An 18,657-nucleotide genomic window follows, 5' to 3' on the forward strand; every position below is an offset into this window, starting at 1 on the left:
GGCGAACATTATACGACGCGCGCACGTGCCTCGTAATCAGCAAATTATAACGTTCAATGTATGAAACTGTACGTTATACGTCACGTAAAAAATTTCTCGAGCAAATGCACAAGATACATTTTTAAATCGAATTATATCGGACTTTTACATCCTCAAACGGCATTATATCAATATTTCAATATTGATGAAATGTGTTGTTATTTGCGAGCTGAATTATTTATGTGTCATATAAGTAATTATAACATAATTTGTATTTTGCATTTTTGTACATCAATATTTTTTTTACTATACATACCTATACGTGTAATGCTGATACAATATAGTATAGAAATATAAAGAAATATAAAAAAATTTTATATGAAGCTTTACTATAATACTATTACGACAAATTTTTGAATAAATTTTGAATTGAATAATAAAAAATATTGACATATATGTAAGGTGTGTTATATGTTTATATGATAAAAGTAATCTGTAATAAATAACAAAATGCTATATAATATATAGCCTGTGACGTGACGTAGTGTAAAATATCTTCCACTACTGTTTGCTATTTAAAATCATCTATATTTCTAGGATAATAAAGTTGAAATTAATGGGTGCAATAGATAATAGTAACAGATTTCGCACTATATATATATAATCTGACAGTGAGACATCTCTGACTAATTCCAGAGCCAGTTCAATTCTTTCTTTAACGATTCTTTAACGCGTGTAAAGTCCATTCATCTTTAACCCTTAACTGGGGCAGTGTACATACTGCGTAACTAGAGCACATGGTTTTCATGAACTGATCTCCCCTTTCATGCTAAAAATAGCAAATACATTAAAAATAAGTTCACTGCAGGATAAAGAGTTTCTAGAGAAACTTTAAGAGAAACAAATAAAGTAATTTAAAAAACAAGCAAAAAACTAAATCTATTGAATATAAACAGAACCCCCCCCCCCCTCAGCTTCAAGATATATAATATATATTTTTAAAAGAGTTGTTCAGATTTTTTTAGAACCATTACATTGGTTAAGAAGATTGTGAGGAGAATCAAAACTGTAATAAAATATTATTTAAAAAATAAAGATACTTTTTCTTCCACAGCATAACCTTGTCAACAAATTCAAATAAAAATATAATTATCTTCTTCGATATAAAATAATACTGAATTATAATAATGACAGAAAAAAAACTGATCGTAAAGAAATACTAAATTCTGCAAACTATATATATATACAGACATATGTATGAAATCGCGCCATATATGAGTAATTGAATACTTCCCGTACTTGAATTCCTCCGTACGTGATAATAAAAAAGGGAATAGTTTTTAAGAGAGAGAGAGAGAGAAGAGAGAGTTGTCTGTCATAATGATTCACGCATATTTATCACATTCGCTATGGATGGGACATGGGACACGCAAATCATGCGTGTATCTTAATCGCCTCTGTGCGGAATGTACAAGGACTCGTGATATTCGCGTCGAGCTCCTCGTTCTCACAAGCTACTCCACTCGTTGTAGAGCGGTCGAATCTCTCAAGTGGCACTTACCATCGTCAAAGCCACGCGTCGCCCGTCAAATCTGGTATGTAGTGTAGAACATATGTTTCAAAATGTAATAAAAATGTTCTCGAGATAAATGTTTTGCGCGGACGGACGGTTTTTGAAACTGCACAGAGTGGCACGGACGTCACGCAAAAATGTTTCAATAATACTACTATCACATTGATCGCGCCGAGATTGCTTTCATCCACGAGAAAATGTCTATTCCTTGGGGAATATCACTTAAATTCCTCCGAAAGAAACGATATTTTAGGGACTAAACTTCTGTATGTTACAACTTACAGTCAAAATTTTATTTTTTGGAGTTTGTTTGAAAAAAATAAAATTCTTCAAAGTTTGAAAGAATATTAATTTATGTGGTTTTTGAGCTCATCGATTTAGTTGATTTCGCATAGCTTATACAATTGAACATTATTCTATAATTACTGTAAAAGAAGAAACTTACCGGCGAAAACTGCTGTGCTGTTGTGTCGTGGGTCGTAAGGACAAAGTCCCAAACCATCCGTATCGTCTTTCTTTATGTACGCCCCATCCTAAAACACAAACAAGAAATTCAGAATTACAACATTTTTGCATAGATATTATACGGATATAGAATGTGTATAAAAGAGCATGCAACTTTTTCATAAAAACACAAAACGTTTTTTCATACAAGAGGTAGTTCAAATGTAATTTGAGGTCGTCAAGATAAGTGAATCACTCTGGACATGAAGAGTATCGCAACTGTGAAAAAAGGGGATTTAATGTTAGTCACGCTATTTCCCGGAAACGTGAGACGCGAGAAGCGGCTCGAAACTTCCTATCAGGAAATTGATTTTTCTTATGCAACACAGCTTTCTATTCAAATATTCATTTACATTTATGCATCCGTGGATATGCATTATGTTTATGTGTATATATGTAAGTGGGAAGTCGTGTAGTACCACTCTACAATAATATAGTTTCAAGATATATTGTATATGCAATTTAATAACTAATTCAAATCGTAATTGTACCGCGCGCGTATCTTTTTAACTATATGTTAATGGATAATCAAAATACAATATAATTTGTCTGGCTGTATCAGCCAGACTTTCAACCGTTTGCTGAAACGACAGTCGACGTGATAGTAAAATAATTATATCGAATCAATTATGAGCGTGACCTATATGCTTTATCAAATGGCTATGCGATGATTACGACGATTGATTAGCGATTTTAATACTTTCCATTGATATTTCTTATAATTGTTACGTGTGAGCTACGTAATGAAAACGTTAGTGTCAATCAAATATACACGTACTTGCAAAAGTCAATTTATAAGTATAGATACTTGTTAATTTCAACACTCCTTTAAAGATACCAACATTTAATAATAAAATTAACAATGTAACACGCTAATCAGATTTGTAATATAATGAGCGCAGTCACGCTCTAATTACTCACAGGACCACAGTATCCGAGATTGACACTCTCTTCATTTGTTGTTGCCACAGGTACAATATATATATCTCTTGTTTAATATTATTTTCATGCATGTTCAATATTGATTTTAGTGTATACAACAAATTCTTCATTCAGAGTAAAAATATCGATATTGTGATTTACCGCAAATGTAATAATATATCTCTCTCTCTTTGATTGACGTATCAATTTATGTTTATACCATACTCGTTGTGCACTATATATATTTTGGATATCATCTATGTCCGTGACAAATGTCGAAATATTACAGCGATGCGCTCCGTTCTTACTCAATTCTGTAAATAAATCCAAGTTACGTAACGATTCGGCCAGTACGATTGTTTTCGACCTACAGGAGATAGAGTAATAGCAACAGAGTAATAGAATTATTAACGTCGTCGTATCGATACAAAAAGCTTGAAATCTCGTATTCGTCGTTCGTACTTGTCTCTCACCGTATTGCGGCACCGTGATTGAGTTTGTTCGCGACCTACAGGTTTTACGAACGTTCGTATATATCTAGAGCAAATTTGTGGTACAATAAACTGACTCAATAGACGATTGGAAAGCGAGTAGGACAAGCGAAAAATCTGCGTGTTGTTTTAGATTCCTTCATTTTGTCTACCGTCTAATTTCTCTTTTTATAGAATCGAAATAAATAAAATGTTGCATATTTAATCGTCAATAGAGTTTAAAATCTATTTCAAGATTACTCTTAGAAATAATTCTTTATAAATTAATAATTGAAAATTAATTAATTAATCTTATTATATTTATCTGATAGGAAAATATATTATTATGTAAAATATTTTGTTATTAATGAGATGATAAAGTAACTTCAAAGATAGATTTAGCAATACATGCTTATACAAAAAATTGTATTATATTATATTAGAATCATTTTTACTTCAAAGGACATATTACAATGAGAATTTTGCAATTGTCTGATGAAGGATAGTTTCTGCTTGCTATGTGTTTCGCGGTATGAATGCTCGTCATTGAACTGTAATGACATCGTTTCGAGTCGTTGTTCATTGTAAGCCGCATTCGCAAACGTGTACAGACGTCGAAAAAAAAATATATATATATATCGGAAAATCCGCTTGGTGCAGCGTAAGACAATTAAAAAAGTTGCAAACGAGACCGCCGCGGCCGGCTACAGTAATATCCCAAATAACGTGAACAGTGTCGCAACTCGTGCATGTATACAACAATGCATGTAAAGAAATTGAAACGCAGCGGGGCTATTCGACGCAAACGGCTATTCGATACACTGCAGCCCGCAGTTGAGTATTCCGAGACGCTGGTTGAGTCTCACGTACCTTCTAGGATCCTTTATATTTCTTCCGTTCGTTTCTCTCTAAATCTTTTCTTCTCTCTACTCTCCCCTTTTTTCTTTCTGCTCTCCTTGCTTGCCACGTATTCCCGCTTCATCTATTCTCATCTACTGGCAAGCGGTATCGTAACACGGCCAAGACGAGAGATAGAGAATCGCGCGATAACTATTCTCAATCTATACCTATACTTTTTCAGTTTATTTAATATCATTTAGAAATAAATAAATTTTTACGTTGATTCTTTTCCGACAAATAGAACAATACATATTTTTTTTAGATTAATTGGAGGATTTCTTGATTTATTTTTAATTATTTACAATAGAATATGTATATTCATACATATAATATTATTATATTATTTATATATTATTATATTATATAATATTATTTTATTCAAAATTATCTTGCAAATCTGTCAAAATCTTTTATACTCTTAATAGAATACTTTGTATACGTAAACAACATATGTTTTCGGTGTTTTAATATCAAAGTTTACCGGAATAATTCGAGGCATTGCCGTAAATTTTGCGAGAAAACAATTGCGAGGCGCTGCAAGAGACAATAACGAAGACGTAGACGTGTTCGCACTTAAGATACTATAAGTAACGGCCTGATTTGTAGCAAGTAGGAAAACTTCATTATTTTAAGGACGTTCTCTCGTCCTTATACTAGAAAAAAATCGATTTTCTTAGGATTTTCTTGAAACTGTGAATATACGTTAATTTAAGTGTGCTTTATGCGTGGTATAAATTTCAGTACCTCTTCCGGTATAAAAAATCAAGATACTGAGCCTCAAAGTTTCAAAAAAATTGTTTAAATTTAATTTTTTTAGTTTTGGCATGTTTTCCTTATAAAACTCGACGAGAGGAGCAACTTTGGTCCTCTTGGCCAACCTCGTATCTCTTACAGTTTGGCCTGGAAAACCTTTTCATTAGTAAAAGTTGAAACTTTGAGGCTCAGTATCTTGATTTTTTTATACCGGAAAAGGTACTGAAATTTATACCACGCATAAAGCACACCTAAATTAACGTATATTCACAGTTTCAAGAAAATCCTAAGAAAATCGATTTTCTCTAGTATAAGGACGAGAGAACGTCCTTAAGTTACACACTATTCTTCTTCAAGTATTTAGTATATGACAATAAAAACGTTAATATAAATACATAGCTGTTATATAAAAAAGCATTTTAATGGAATTAAGGCAGTCCCGCTTTAGTTAAAAAATTGTCTTTCTATAAATCGTGCTATTTGCAAAATAATGGATTCATTTATCGTAAATTCCAATTTAATTTTAGAACCTTATCACAGAGCAAAAAATTATTAATAATAGTAAACTGTTTTATTATTAATCACTTATAATTCATTATAATAATACATTGATAGCTGGTATTAAATTATGGTACCGTTGTTAGTATAGACAAATACTAGGTATCGAAGGTAGGAATACTGGATGTGACAGGATTATTCCGCACATATGAACATGCACATAACGCGCTCTAATCTCGCTCAATGGAGTTATATAACAGCCTGTAAGTAGATGTAATTACAGCGTTCAATGAAATTTAATTATAGCTTAATCTCTGTGTTTTTAAAAGTCTATGTTACCTGAATCATTTTGTTCATAGCACTTTAAATTGCAACATGATATATATATGTAATATAAAATTTTTTCTTTTCTATAATAATACTTTCAAAGAATATCTGTATTTGATACACACAACATAGAAAAGATTTACAATAAATATAATTAAATATTTGGTATCTAAAATTCTTCTCTTTCAATTTTTATAAAGTGTACCAACTTTGAAATTACATCCCGTTTCACGTTAAACAATATTAGCTAGCCGCGTGACTATATTATGAAACCGAACAAATTAAAGGTATATACTTCTTAAATCGTGATATGCGAGAAAGATACTACACTTTCGCGGTGCGCGTATATATAATCTTGCGAGAGGTGTAATCATACTCATTAATTATTTGCTGGTTTACACGGTGAGATTTTCCGTTGTAAATTTCGTGAGATATTGCTGTAATTGCGAAACACCGCGGGGAACGACCGCGAGTTTCATCTTCACACATTCGACCTGTCGCGATATAATTTGTGCAAAGTTCGAAAACTTTCGAGTGTAAACTGCACGGTCCTCGCCTCCCACCGACATTGTTTCCCAACGATCAGGACACAATGCCATGCGCTCCTGCGTGACAATGTACCGTTCACTGTTCCATCGTCCGGATTATCGCAATCGCAGTGGAAGTTATGTGCTGTACGTTTAATACATCGATACAGGTGTAAATAGATGAGCGAGTAAGCAAACAAAGCGATAACTAAGTTTACGCATATCGTTATTTTTATTTTGATTTATTATTTATATATATTTATTCATTCACATTCATTCACGTGATTTATGACACGTCCTCGTTTAAATAAAAATATAAGTATAAATAAACAAAACAAGCAATCCGTTTCATTTTCCAGAAGATTATGTTTGAAAATTGAAAAATTAATATCCTTTGTCTTTTTCAAAGTTGAATAATAAGCTTCTGTATATAAATTGCGATCCACAGCGTATTTATGTTGCGTATGGTTGACTCAATAAAAACAAATTTTATCAGTTTAAATAAAAAGTCTTACTTAAAAAAAGGAATGAGAAAAACTACCTATAGGAATTTGGTCTTATTGAAAAATGTTCGTGAAATATCATAATGGAAATCTTATTTTCATGCGTGATTTACAACAATTTCTATCGTAATCTCAATTTCTAAAAATTACTGATTGTGTCGTACGCATACAAAGAATTGTTGAATCGCGTTATTAAAAATACATATTTTGCAGATGTTTATAAAGATGGTTTTTAATTGAACAATTTGTAAGTCAATGAGATCAGCGGTGGGTGAGTCGAAGAGTGCCGTTGAGACAGCTATATAGCAAACAAGCGCATCTCGCGTCTGCTAGATACGGGGCTTGCTTTTGAGGTACAAGTAGTGAATTCCGACGTGAAACGAGAATTGCAGAGTGCTGCCTGAGATAATTTTGCGCTTCATCTCCGTACATGTATACACTTGCGGCATAATTCGCATCAAGTGGGAAAATTCGCGTACATCGTATATCGCGATTCGCGTCTGCTTCCGGCATCGTTCCCGCGACGATCAAAGTAACGACATTTCGAAGTAACGTTATTTGTCCCGATTAATAATGTCACCGAACTGTCTCGCGTATTAAAATGCGGCCGCCGGCTTCCGAAAAAGCGCACACACAATCGATGGTAATAATAAACAAAAAAAAAACATTTCATATAAATTTTAATAAACACAATATGATAAATTTTTTATTTAATTTTTTACCATTAAATGCTAAACATTTATTTGTCAGGAAATATATTCTCAACATTTCAATTATTATTATATCAAATATCGAGAGACTATATAAAAAGAATGTCTCAGTGTATTCTTTCATTAATATTAAAGCACACAAAAATAACTTTTATGGTAATGTTACTTAAATCTTATAAAACTTTCACACCAAAGGTTATCAACAATCTGCGCCAACACTTGAATAGATTAATTTTATTCAAGTCTTTATTTAATCATGATAGAAATGTTAATTATTTTTTTTTCACATTAAGCCAATTCGCTAAATATTATAATTCCAAGGAGGGAAAAGAGAATAGTTGCTATAATTCTCTGTAATTCGTATAGTGAGGAGAGAAAAGCCGGTTTTACAGTATGATCTCTCCAACAGGGTTTTAGCATTGTCTCGCAAATGATCAAAGTGACAATGTTACCGTATACATGAAGCATACCGTCAGATTGCAACTTGTTAATAATAGTGAATCAAGTACCGTCGTATTGAGACGTCGTAGTCACGCGACGCCAAATTATACGTCGAGAAAGAACGATGACAATGCAGCGTGATTTAAACGGTACAGTGGAAACGTATTCATTGTTTGACTCCTGCTGTGATCTGGTAAGCATTATTAATCTGTTTGTATCTACAATGATGTTTCACGCTGCATTATGGCATTAAATCCATTATGATGGATTTAACTGTAACTACGCTGCGCTCTATGTGAAAATTTTATTTATAAGTTATTTAAGATTCTTTTAATGTTTTCTTCATATTCTACTGTTATTATTATATATTTTCATATATTTTTCTCTATAATACATGCAATGATAAATCAATTAAACAAGATTAATCTTAAACGATTACTATATTATAATAAATAGAAATAATTCTTATCAATATTTAATTACAAATATTGCTGCAATCGATCACGATTGTAATGTGTCACATATTTATAATCTAAATATAGTCAATATCGGAATAGCAATCGTATACATTTATTTGTGTAAAAAGACCGCCAGCAAAAAAATAAGAGTTCAGCAATATGATAAATTGATATAAAACATTTGTCATATTTGTCAAATAAAGTTGAAACAAAATTACCCAATTTCGGAGCAATTTTTATTAAACAAAGTCAGTTACCATTGACTTCTACGATTTTCTATTTAGAGAGAAAAAAGTTTTTAATTTCTCTTTTAAAAAAGTCATATTAATAACTTTATATAAAGCAGAACTTAATAAAAACGCAAATTTTTTTGTTATTTTATTTGCCAATATTATGAAAGAAACTTGCTATATCTATATCTGTTTATAAATAATTTGTAAAAAGATTTTGTATTTTTTGAATGCGCGTGTAGCAATCGAGATTTAATAAAAAAAGCTTATACTGCATTTGATATTTCAGTAACTCTGTCTCTCAAAAGGGTCGCTCAAAAACTTGGGCAAACATTACAAAGCGCATTTGTAAGACAGTCGCGGAGTGAGAACGTGAATTTTTCCAGAGCTTCATACAGCAAGTCGAATTTCACAAATATCCATCATGTTGCGACAATGCCTCCGCGAAATCGATATTTTGTACGCTTTCGTAATGTGTGTTTACACGTGGTATTCGGTTACAAATTCCCCGCACTGCTATTTATCTGCGGATTCTCTCTTGCCAGTTTAAAATAGATTTTTTTTTGATAGTTTTAAAAGAGGCCTCAATGAGGCCCTTGTGTTAAATATAATAAAATATTTCAGCTTCAAGGAGATGAATAAATGATAAAATTTGATTTTACATTTAACAAAATTTTTGTTTGGAAGTTATTCACAAATATAAAATAAAACAATTTTTTAGTTTATAAATATTTAATAATACATGTTAATATACGAGTCAATTGTTTCAGCCGTCTGGAAGAACTCTTTCTCTAAAATGCTCTAAGGAAGAGAACTCAGATTGAAAGAGACTTGGGGAACCAAAGAAAAATAAATTCGTGAAAAAGGAAAGGGAATCAGCAGAAATGTGCAAGAAAATAGGAGAGAACCCTGGATGGTGTCGTAAGACGGGAAAAAGGAGAGAGAGAGAAAGAGAGCAACAACAGAGATATCTACATCGAGAGGCAGAAAAGGAAGTGTTATTGGAAGAGTTGAAGTAAAAGTATCCAAGGGAAATAAATAATTCAACAGAGAGATTAAGAAAAAAACTATTTACAGACATAATATAAAAAATGCCCCCTCCTTAGGTATACTTTCTGTAAATTGTAAGTTCTTTGGTGAATTCTCGACAAAAACTCGATACTTCTTTGATAGAAATGCTAAAAAAGATTATCTTTCAGAAATAGGTCGCTTTATTGCACGTAGCTTTTGATATGCAATATAACAATTGGAATATCGAATATCGAATCATACATCGGTACCAATGTTATAGTAGATATATACGCGGGCCCTAGAGAGTTAATAATAGAATAATTATTAGCATTAAAGAAAGTGGCACTAAAGAAAAAGAATCCACTTCCAGATGCCGCATCAGGTCTTAGGTGCCTTGATTCTTTAGAGAAAAGGGAAAAGCTTGGACGGTAACGAGCAGAGCGCAACTGTCGGCCGATCGCGGCTCTTTTCGTCTGGTACATGAGAGAACCACCATCACTGAAATGGCTGACTAAAAGCTAAAAGCCGGACAGACAAAATCGAGAAAAGAGAGCGGAGAAATCGCGAATGTATTTCTCGTGGGAAGTAAGAGATAGATAGGTAGATGGACCACGATAGAATGAGTCGAATGTTGCAGGAATACGAGGAGAGGCAGGGAGAAAAAAGAAAAAGAGACATCGAGAGCGAAAGAGAGAAGACAGGAGAGAGAATGGACGATGGTGAGGAAGTTTTTCCGACATGAGATTTACGCCAAAGGTCCGCGTGCACCACAAATACGTAACGTATATATATATATATATATATGCCGTGACCGTTGTTCTACACACCGGACCGGGACTGTTTTCGTTTGAACGAGAACCAGATTTTCTTCCTCTCTCCCTTCTTCTCTCCGACGCCGACGCGTCCGTCCTCCGTCCGCGCCTCGCTCGCGTCTAGCAATTTCTTCTCATAGAAGAGACGAAATGCAGGCGTGGCGGGAGCATAAATCGCTAAATCTCGTCTGGCTATTTTCTACTATATACTATCGTGTTGCTATTGCTGCTGCTGCTCTGCTGCTGCTGCTTCTTCTTCCTAGTTTACGGAACAAGCGCAGACTTTACGTCGACCCTTCGTATTATGTGGCATTCAAAATTTGAACGAATCTAATAAAGGAGCTTCGGTGGCGAGATATAGGAGATCGTCTTTCGCACGAGAATATCATCTATCTGTTGTGGCATATATAGAATCTTCAAGATCCAAGGTTTCAAAATTGAGGCTTATCTAGGTATCTGGAGCATAAATCTATTGATGCAACAATAATCTTACATTTTGAATAAATTACGATTAAATAAAAAAATATAGCATGCGTTAATGATAACTTTTCTTCAAACATCAATTGTTTATAAATTATATTTTTTATTCGCAAAAATGTAATGAGACATTACAATATTTCAAATCTTCAAATAATAAGAACACACTGATATATATTCAAACCATATCGTTTATATTACTAAACACAGTTTTATTAACAGGAATTTATTGAAAATATAAAGTCATATGTTGTGCTTATTAGCATTTTTTAATAATTTAGTCTATCCAAATTCTTAACTTCTAATCATTTATCTTTATCCAATCCATTTATTTAACTAAGATATAAATTATATAGATGCTAGAATTTTAAAATATACGATAATAATTATATATTTTTAGTTTAGAATTCAATATTCTTGGTCGATAAAACGCCATAATATTCTTGAACAACTTGCATACGTAGGATATTATCCAGAATAAGTTATCCTACCAAGTAGCAGTTTTGAATAAATAAAGTTAAAATGCAGCGTTCCATGTTATCGAATAAGCTATACGCAGTTGACTTTTCAAAACTTTATGGATCATCCCATTTTTGCATATACAGATAAAAATACAGATAAAAATATACAGATAAAAAGCTAAACGGCTAAAATGTGTTTAATTGCGTAAATAAACAGATATCTCGCCAGCATTAACAGAAAATATATATTATAATTATATTTTTTAAATATTATCAATTTCAGTGTGTCAAATACCATCATTTCCCAATAATATCTCGTGAATAGTATATTTAAAAAAGTATCCAGTTTGCAACGTTTCCGCTGGAAATAGTAAAACCAAAAACTTTCGAGAAAAATAAAAAAAAGGATGAAATAATTTATAATTATAAATAATTTTTTCGAAAGTTAGTTTTACAGTTATAATACTTTCCATCAAAGTGATCAATAATTATGCTATGCTTTATGTCGTTCATCAGATTTACATAACCGACTTTTAATTTTACATTTTACGTAGTAAAATCCTTATATTTATTTAAAGAAGCATGATTAACGATTACTTTAAACTACAACGAAAAATATTATTGTCTAGAATGAGCATTTTTTGAAACAAATTTAGCTTAATGAAATCGGAACAAAAGTGGCTTTACATCCAGTTTTAAACAGCATTGTTTAACAAGTATATCCCAAACAAAGTGTAATTTCTCATTCAGCTGAATTTAACTTTTGCGATGAGAAACGTTTATTCTGTCTTTTTATATTTTTTAATAAATTGAAGATATAAGCAACTTTTATATGAGATGTTTTGCTTGAAGGCACATGGCATACGTGAGAAAAACGGCAATGGATCCGAGAATTACCTTAATGATTGAACTTTTCCAAGATTGATCTCAAATGAATTCGAGAGAAAGTGCCCGCACGCATGTAAACTTATAGGCATCTCTCTTTAATTCTTAGATAAATGTTAACGATATACAGTTGCTACAACTTAGAACTTGTAAATGCGTATTACTAATCGTTCATCGCGAATTTTCATGCAAGTACGCGGTATCTCAACTTATCGCGGTTTTCCTCGTCTCTTCGAAGAGATGCAATTACGTTTATTTCACCACCTAATACGGAGCAACTCAATCATGAGATATTTCGAGACGTCGCTCCCAACGACGACTTCACTACCGTAATCAAGGAAAGATTTTGGTCGTCCGCGAATAAATCTCATGAGTCGTTCATATAACGATTTCTACTATTCTTCTTGAATTATTCACAGCGCTTCTTATTGAAGATCATGAAATAAGAAGCGCATGAAATAAGCATAAAATAAGTCACAAAAAGAGGAAGAAGGGGAGAGAAAAAAGAAAATTACATACAAAAAAAAGTATACATATAAATTAAATATATGTGTAAAACAAATTTAGTGATAAATATTATTATATATTATTTACATTCAATTTGCTTGATTGGAAGTATAAAAGATATGTCTCCTGATCGTTATAATAGCTTTTATAACAGGTGCAATCACATTCAATTCTCAGTCGCGCAAAAATCCTATCAGAATTAATAAAAAAGTTACTGCATCGCGAAGCGAGAAATCGAATATCGGCGATCGACCGGCCGTGATCGGATATTATTCCGAATCGTGAGATATCGGCGCGTGAGAACGATCGGGGAGTAATCTCGGCGCGAATTACACGCATCTGCTAGCGATCGCCGTGCACCGTGAGGTGCAGCGAATGCGACAAGACACAAATGCCAATATATCTGCGGCGGACAGTACATCACAATAGTGGTCAGAGAGCGTGCGGCCGCTTCCGTCCTCCTTCCGATATCGTTATTCCGCGATCAACATGGATTGACGAATACGCGCGACGCGACGTGCCGATGAATTTTAATCGCGTACATATTCGTACGGCTCATGATGTTAACATGAGATTCGTCGATCGTGAAATTGCCGTTACACTATACGACTTTACTATTAGAAGAAATATATTATATGTTTCTAATGTGTCTATAAACATTCTCTTTAAATAGATACTTCTTATATCTACGTCTGGATGCATCGACATATTTTTCTACTTCCCAAAGATGTAATTTATGAATACTTTTCAGAATAAAATAGTAATAACTGAATGGTTACTGAATAATTACAAACATTTATAAAAAGTATTTTACCTTATAAAACAAGATTATAATTCTTTTCGTTGTTATATATTTTTTATAAGTTTTTTTTTGTTTTCAAAGTCCATATGATTTATCCCTTACATTCGATACTTGTTTACTTGTTTTACTGTGTGACCTAACTAACCATCCCTTTGAGGATTGTTAGTTTGCAGCATCCCCCCAAATTGTTATGAAACGCTCGGCAGATGATGCAAGTGGAATGTTTGAGAGAAATTTGTTTAGACATTGTTATTTTACGTTCTGTATTTGACCAAGCAATTTTGACGAATTGTCTACTTCACTCAGCAAATCGAAAACCAACACATTGAATGACACTCTTTTTTTTTTTTATTTGAAGCATCACTTACCACCTGTATATAGCTGTGCAATAAAATTCTGAATTATATAATATCAGCTATATGGTTCGATGGTTTAAAGCGGATTATGGCAATCATTGATTTTGGCTAAGCCAACAAGATCATATATAGTATATCTTTTTTATTGTTGGATATTTCAACCGAAAATGCACAAAACAAATGGAATATGCTTAAACTTTATTTATGAAATATCACGTAATCTCATTTTTGTATCTAATAAATTTACAAAATATTTAAGTTCTATATATGCTTATAGAGAGGGGTAAAAACCATATAGTGGTGTGTAAGTCAAATTTTTAAAAATATTTTCTCGTGTGCGTAGATGCAATTTATATATTGTACAGATTGCGTCTATGCACACAAAAAAATATTTTTAAAAATTTAACTTACACCCCCCACTATGGTTTTTACCCCTCCATATATGTATATAAAATCTTATCAATAATCTTGATAATAATTATTAATTTCCAAGTGTTTTATGATAGCATGTTATAAATTAAAAAATTTTTAAACGTAATATAATACATTTGTCAAGAGCATTTTAAAATTTTCTTGTGCAAAATAGAAAAATTGCATCAATTAAGAATATATTGTACATCAAGAAATACGAAATAATTGTCGTTTGCAATTACACGAATATAAATGCGCAATGATAATATGAGAAAATAGAGTACGTAATATTATATTATTTTATTTTATTTTGCAATTGTCTTTACCTATTATATTATAGTTTCCAAGATTTATCACGGTTTCATGGGACAGCGTGTGTACATATACGTGTACGTTTCGATTAGAATTACAAAGAGACTAAAAAAGAAACTACTATAAGTACCTAGATAAAAGAACTGGAAGTTGTTTAAATATATGCGCGCGGATATACGTAGTGGTACGAGAAGAGTGGTACTAAAAAGTAATTGTCTGTACAACATATACGGTAAGAACATTTCTGTTACATCTTGTTTTCTTTTGTGAATATGATGCACATTACTGCAGCCACTATATTTTCTACCAGAACAACAACTTATTAACAGTTTACGGATAGTTTGCTAAAAAATTTTCATAAACTTTAACATTTTGAGAATTATATGTATTTATTTAGAATTCTTTATATTATCACGACATATATATACGCGATAGTCATAAAAAGGAGAATCGAATTTTCCTATACGTATATAAGAAAGTAGAGTGCGGTACGCTTTGATAAGTGATAAATCGTATTCCTTCCGCAATAAAAACCAAATCTCTCAAGTGAGGGGTTTTACAAATGTCCTTTTAACCATAGTTTCTATGGCCAGCTCCAAGACAATTTTTTTTTGCCGAAATGAGAAGGAGAGTCATCATTTATTGCACTTCCATTCTCTTATATATCTTCAAATTAAAATTCTATTCAGGTAAGACCAATTTAAAATTAAACGAAAAATATCAATTTGTCATCTATTTCCTTTTATAAAGTTTTGTCAGGAGCATTCCTATAATTGATTTTAAAAATCTTCTTTAGATTTTTCTTCTTCTTTATGTTTTGCGTCAAATAAATTATTGTAAATAGTTTGCAATTATAGCTTCTAATGCAGCATACATATACAAATATATAAAACTCCGCATCTTCGCACATAGTCATCGCACTACTCAAACACGTGTAACGGAAAACGATGGTGCTTTTAGTGATATCCGATAGCACTTAGTAATTGGCTTCTTGCCGAGGTAATTATATAAAAAAGTAAAAAAGAAAAAGAGAGACCGTGGCTGTGATCTTGCACGTGTGTGTATGTGTATGTGTATCTCGCGCGCGCGCGATCACGTAGTGCCGGACGAGCCGATAGCCAATAAGGTTGAGAAAGTCGAAAGATCAACCGGTACATTAACGAGGGGTACTTTCGTGATAAAGTATTTAACATGGGTTTGTAGGTTGCAGACGATAGAGCATTTAGCCGCCCGGACTGCAGTTTAGGTGCAACGCGGCGATGTGCACGGGCGCGTTTACGGGGTAGGTGTCGGTGAGGGAGAAACGGAAGGGCGAACACCCCCCGCACTCGGACCACAGGGGTGCTCTGGGTCGGGCTAGGTATAGGTATCGTGATAGCTAGCTCACCCTGGCTACGCTCCAAAACATCGTGCTGCACGGCCCGTATCCCGTATCTCTCGCGTCTCCTTCTACGAGCAGCTTGGCGCACGGAGAGACGCGCGTTATTGCCTCGCGCGGCGTTTACCCCCGGCTCTATCTGTGTAACTCCTACTCTACTCTATCCAGCGTTACATCCGCCCTGTCCTTCCTGCAGAAATTTACTTACGCGAGGAATCGATCGTCATCGCCGTACAGCGAAACACGAAGTGTTGTTGGCGAAAGGGGAGAAGAGGGTACGTACATTCAAACATCACGAAGCGGATTTGAGCGATTTAAATATCACGCGAAATACGATAGAAAGCTTTCAGCGTGTTCTTCGTTTGAAAGCTGCTCTTCTAAGCGAAGAATGTGTATTATAAAGAAGGGAAAAATATGTATTATAGGGTGCATTTAGTTGCAAAGAGAATATAAGATCTCACTCCAAAAAGAGTAAAATCTTACTCCAAAACAGTGAAATCTCACTGGAGTGGCAGTATTCCCACTCCAAGAAATTTAGAGAGTATGTATAGTGGCTAATGACATTGTGCTAAATATGATTGGCTATTTAATAATTTAGACTCATGACTCTCGTCTGTTAGAAATTTTGCAGAAATTACTCTCCAGATACTGTATACCGACGTTTATCTCCGGTCATGCAGTCTTTATTACAGTTCTGGAGCTATCTCATATGGAGCTCTACGTTATATCTCCATCATTTATAATTTATAATTAAATGAAAAGTACGTGCAAACAAGTGATATCAATTAATAAAACTTTTTTCTCAGATTGCCAATAAATTGTCATTCAACTTTACGTATATCCGATTATTTGTCTACGTTTTATTGAATATATATTTATATACATGTATTATCATAATAAATAAAAATTGCTGCATAAAAGATATAGCAACGAAAACTCTTGAAAAACTAGAACTTTTTCGACATATATATGTATATAAAGTGTCCTAGATTTATAACTTTTCAATTGTAGATACCGGAGACCAAACTACGAACTGGAATTACTGATAATTTTCGACATACAAATAACTCAAAGTAAAAAACGAAATCAAAGTGGACAAAAAACATCGTTAAATGATAAAGCATAGCTCTCTGCAGCTGACCTAAAATAAACCTTAATAAATCTTTAATTTGAGAGATGACTGTAAATAACGTTAAATTAGAAAGTTGTAATAAACTGTGGTCTTCTCTTTCATAAAAGTTTTGCAAAAGAAAAATTTATTACGGAAGTTCGTCAGGCAACCTATATCTAAGGGCACTGCAAGTTTCAAACAGGCTATGTAATTTAAATATTTATTCAAAATAACGAAGTCGTGATTTCGATCAAATAAGCGATGCAAGAAAATTAAATTGTAAAAATATAATAAATTATATTTATACGAGCGGATCTTTCAATCTCTCCATTGTATAAATATATTGCTGTTTATTGAGAAATATAAAATAGATTTAATATACACATAATAAAAATAAAAATTATTTTATAAAACTTTTAAATCTCTAATAAACTTTCCTTTAAAAATCGGGTCATATAGAATCAAAAACCTAACAAAATTTATGACAAAAATTAAAGCTGAATCTTATATTTTTGCGTTTATATGTGCATATTGCTACAAAGAAGAATACAAATTGCGTTCATAGTCACGAGATACGTTTTTTGTAGTCGGTATAATACATGTTCAAATTGGTAAATAAAATTTATTTAACAATTCATAAGTGAGTAATTGGCGTGGCATGCAGTTTGCGTAATAACACGCGACATCGTTTCGCTCTGGCACGCCACTACGTAATCCGTTACGAATCCGTCACCTTCAACGTTACGAATCTGAATATTTTAGATACGTAAATGTTGGTATTGGCGAAATCAATTACCTATCGTTAACGCATATATACAAGCGCGTTATATAAGCGAATTATATCTTGATGTGTTGTACAAATCGCGCATTTATATGTATTGCGAGTAATCTAATAACGCTTTATAAATTAAAGCTTACATATGACTTAAAAATGATTCGCGCGATCGTGAATAAGTGAAAAAGAGATACAGCACTGCGATTTCCTCTATTATTTCAGCTAGATAAGTACGTTTGACAACACTGTGCGTTTAGCATGATATGTAATTTTACTCATTTATCTCAGGCTTTGTTTTCGAGAATTCTCGTATCAAAATATATCATATGGTAGATTAAAATTTGCTCGTGAAGTATCGCAGTCCTGTCATTGCTAAGGGATTTACCAAATTGAAATACTTGTACAAACCGGTTCGGTTCATACGACGTGAAATTTTGTTTCCATCGTCGATCAATTGATCACGTATGCGCAACCAAATCAAACGCATTGTAACTAGGACGCCACGTGCATTGGTGGAGACCGCACGAATAAATTGTGATTATACAGGCCGCATTGCTATATATAT

At 32.9% G+C, this 18,657-nt stretch overlaps 1 protein-coding gene and 1 long non-coding RNA gene across 3 annotated transcripts in view; one reads left to right on the forward strand and one right to left on the reverse strand.

Annotated features, from left to right (window-relative positions):
- Window positions 1-18,657, reverse strand: part of LOC143907493 (semaphorin-1A) — a 216,428-nt gene that overhangs the window by 15,076 nt on the left and 182,695 nt on the right. For both annotated transcript variants that reach the window (XM_077424312.1, XM_077424311.1), the window contains exon 6: window positions 1,998-2,085. In XM_077424312.1, the coding sequence (XP_077280438.1) occupies window positions 1,998-2,085 (88 nt within the window). The remainder of the gene's footprint in view (window positions 1-1,997; window positions 2,086-18,657) is intronic.
- LOC143907499 (uncharacterized) lies at window positions 1,414-10,732 on the forward strand. Its single transcript, XR_013259863.1, has 3 exons — window positions 1,414-1,574; window positions 8,075-8,299; window positions 9,565-10,732. It is a non-coding gene; the product is annotated as an uncharacterized LOC143907499 (long non-coding RNA).

The sequence above is a fragment of the Temnothorax americanus genome, unplaced genomic scaffold (assembly GCF_048541705.1).
Source record: "Temnothorax americanus isolate GAGA-0224 unplaced genomic scaffold, ASM4854170v1 Scaffold82, whole genome shotgun sequence".
Classification (NCBI taxonomy): Eukaryota; Metazoa; Arthropoda; class Insecta; order Hymenoptera; family Formicidae; genus Temnothorax; species Temnothorax americanus.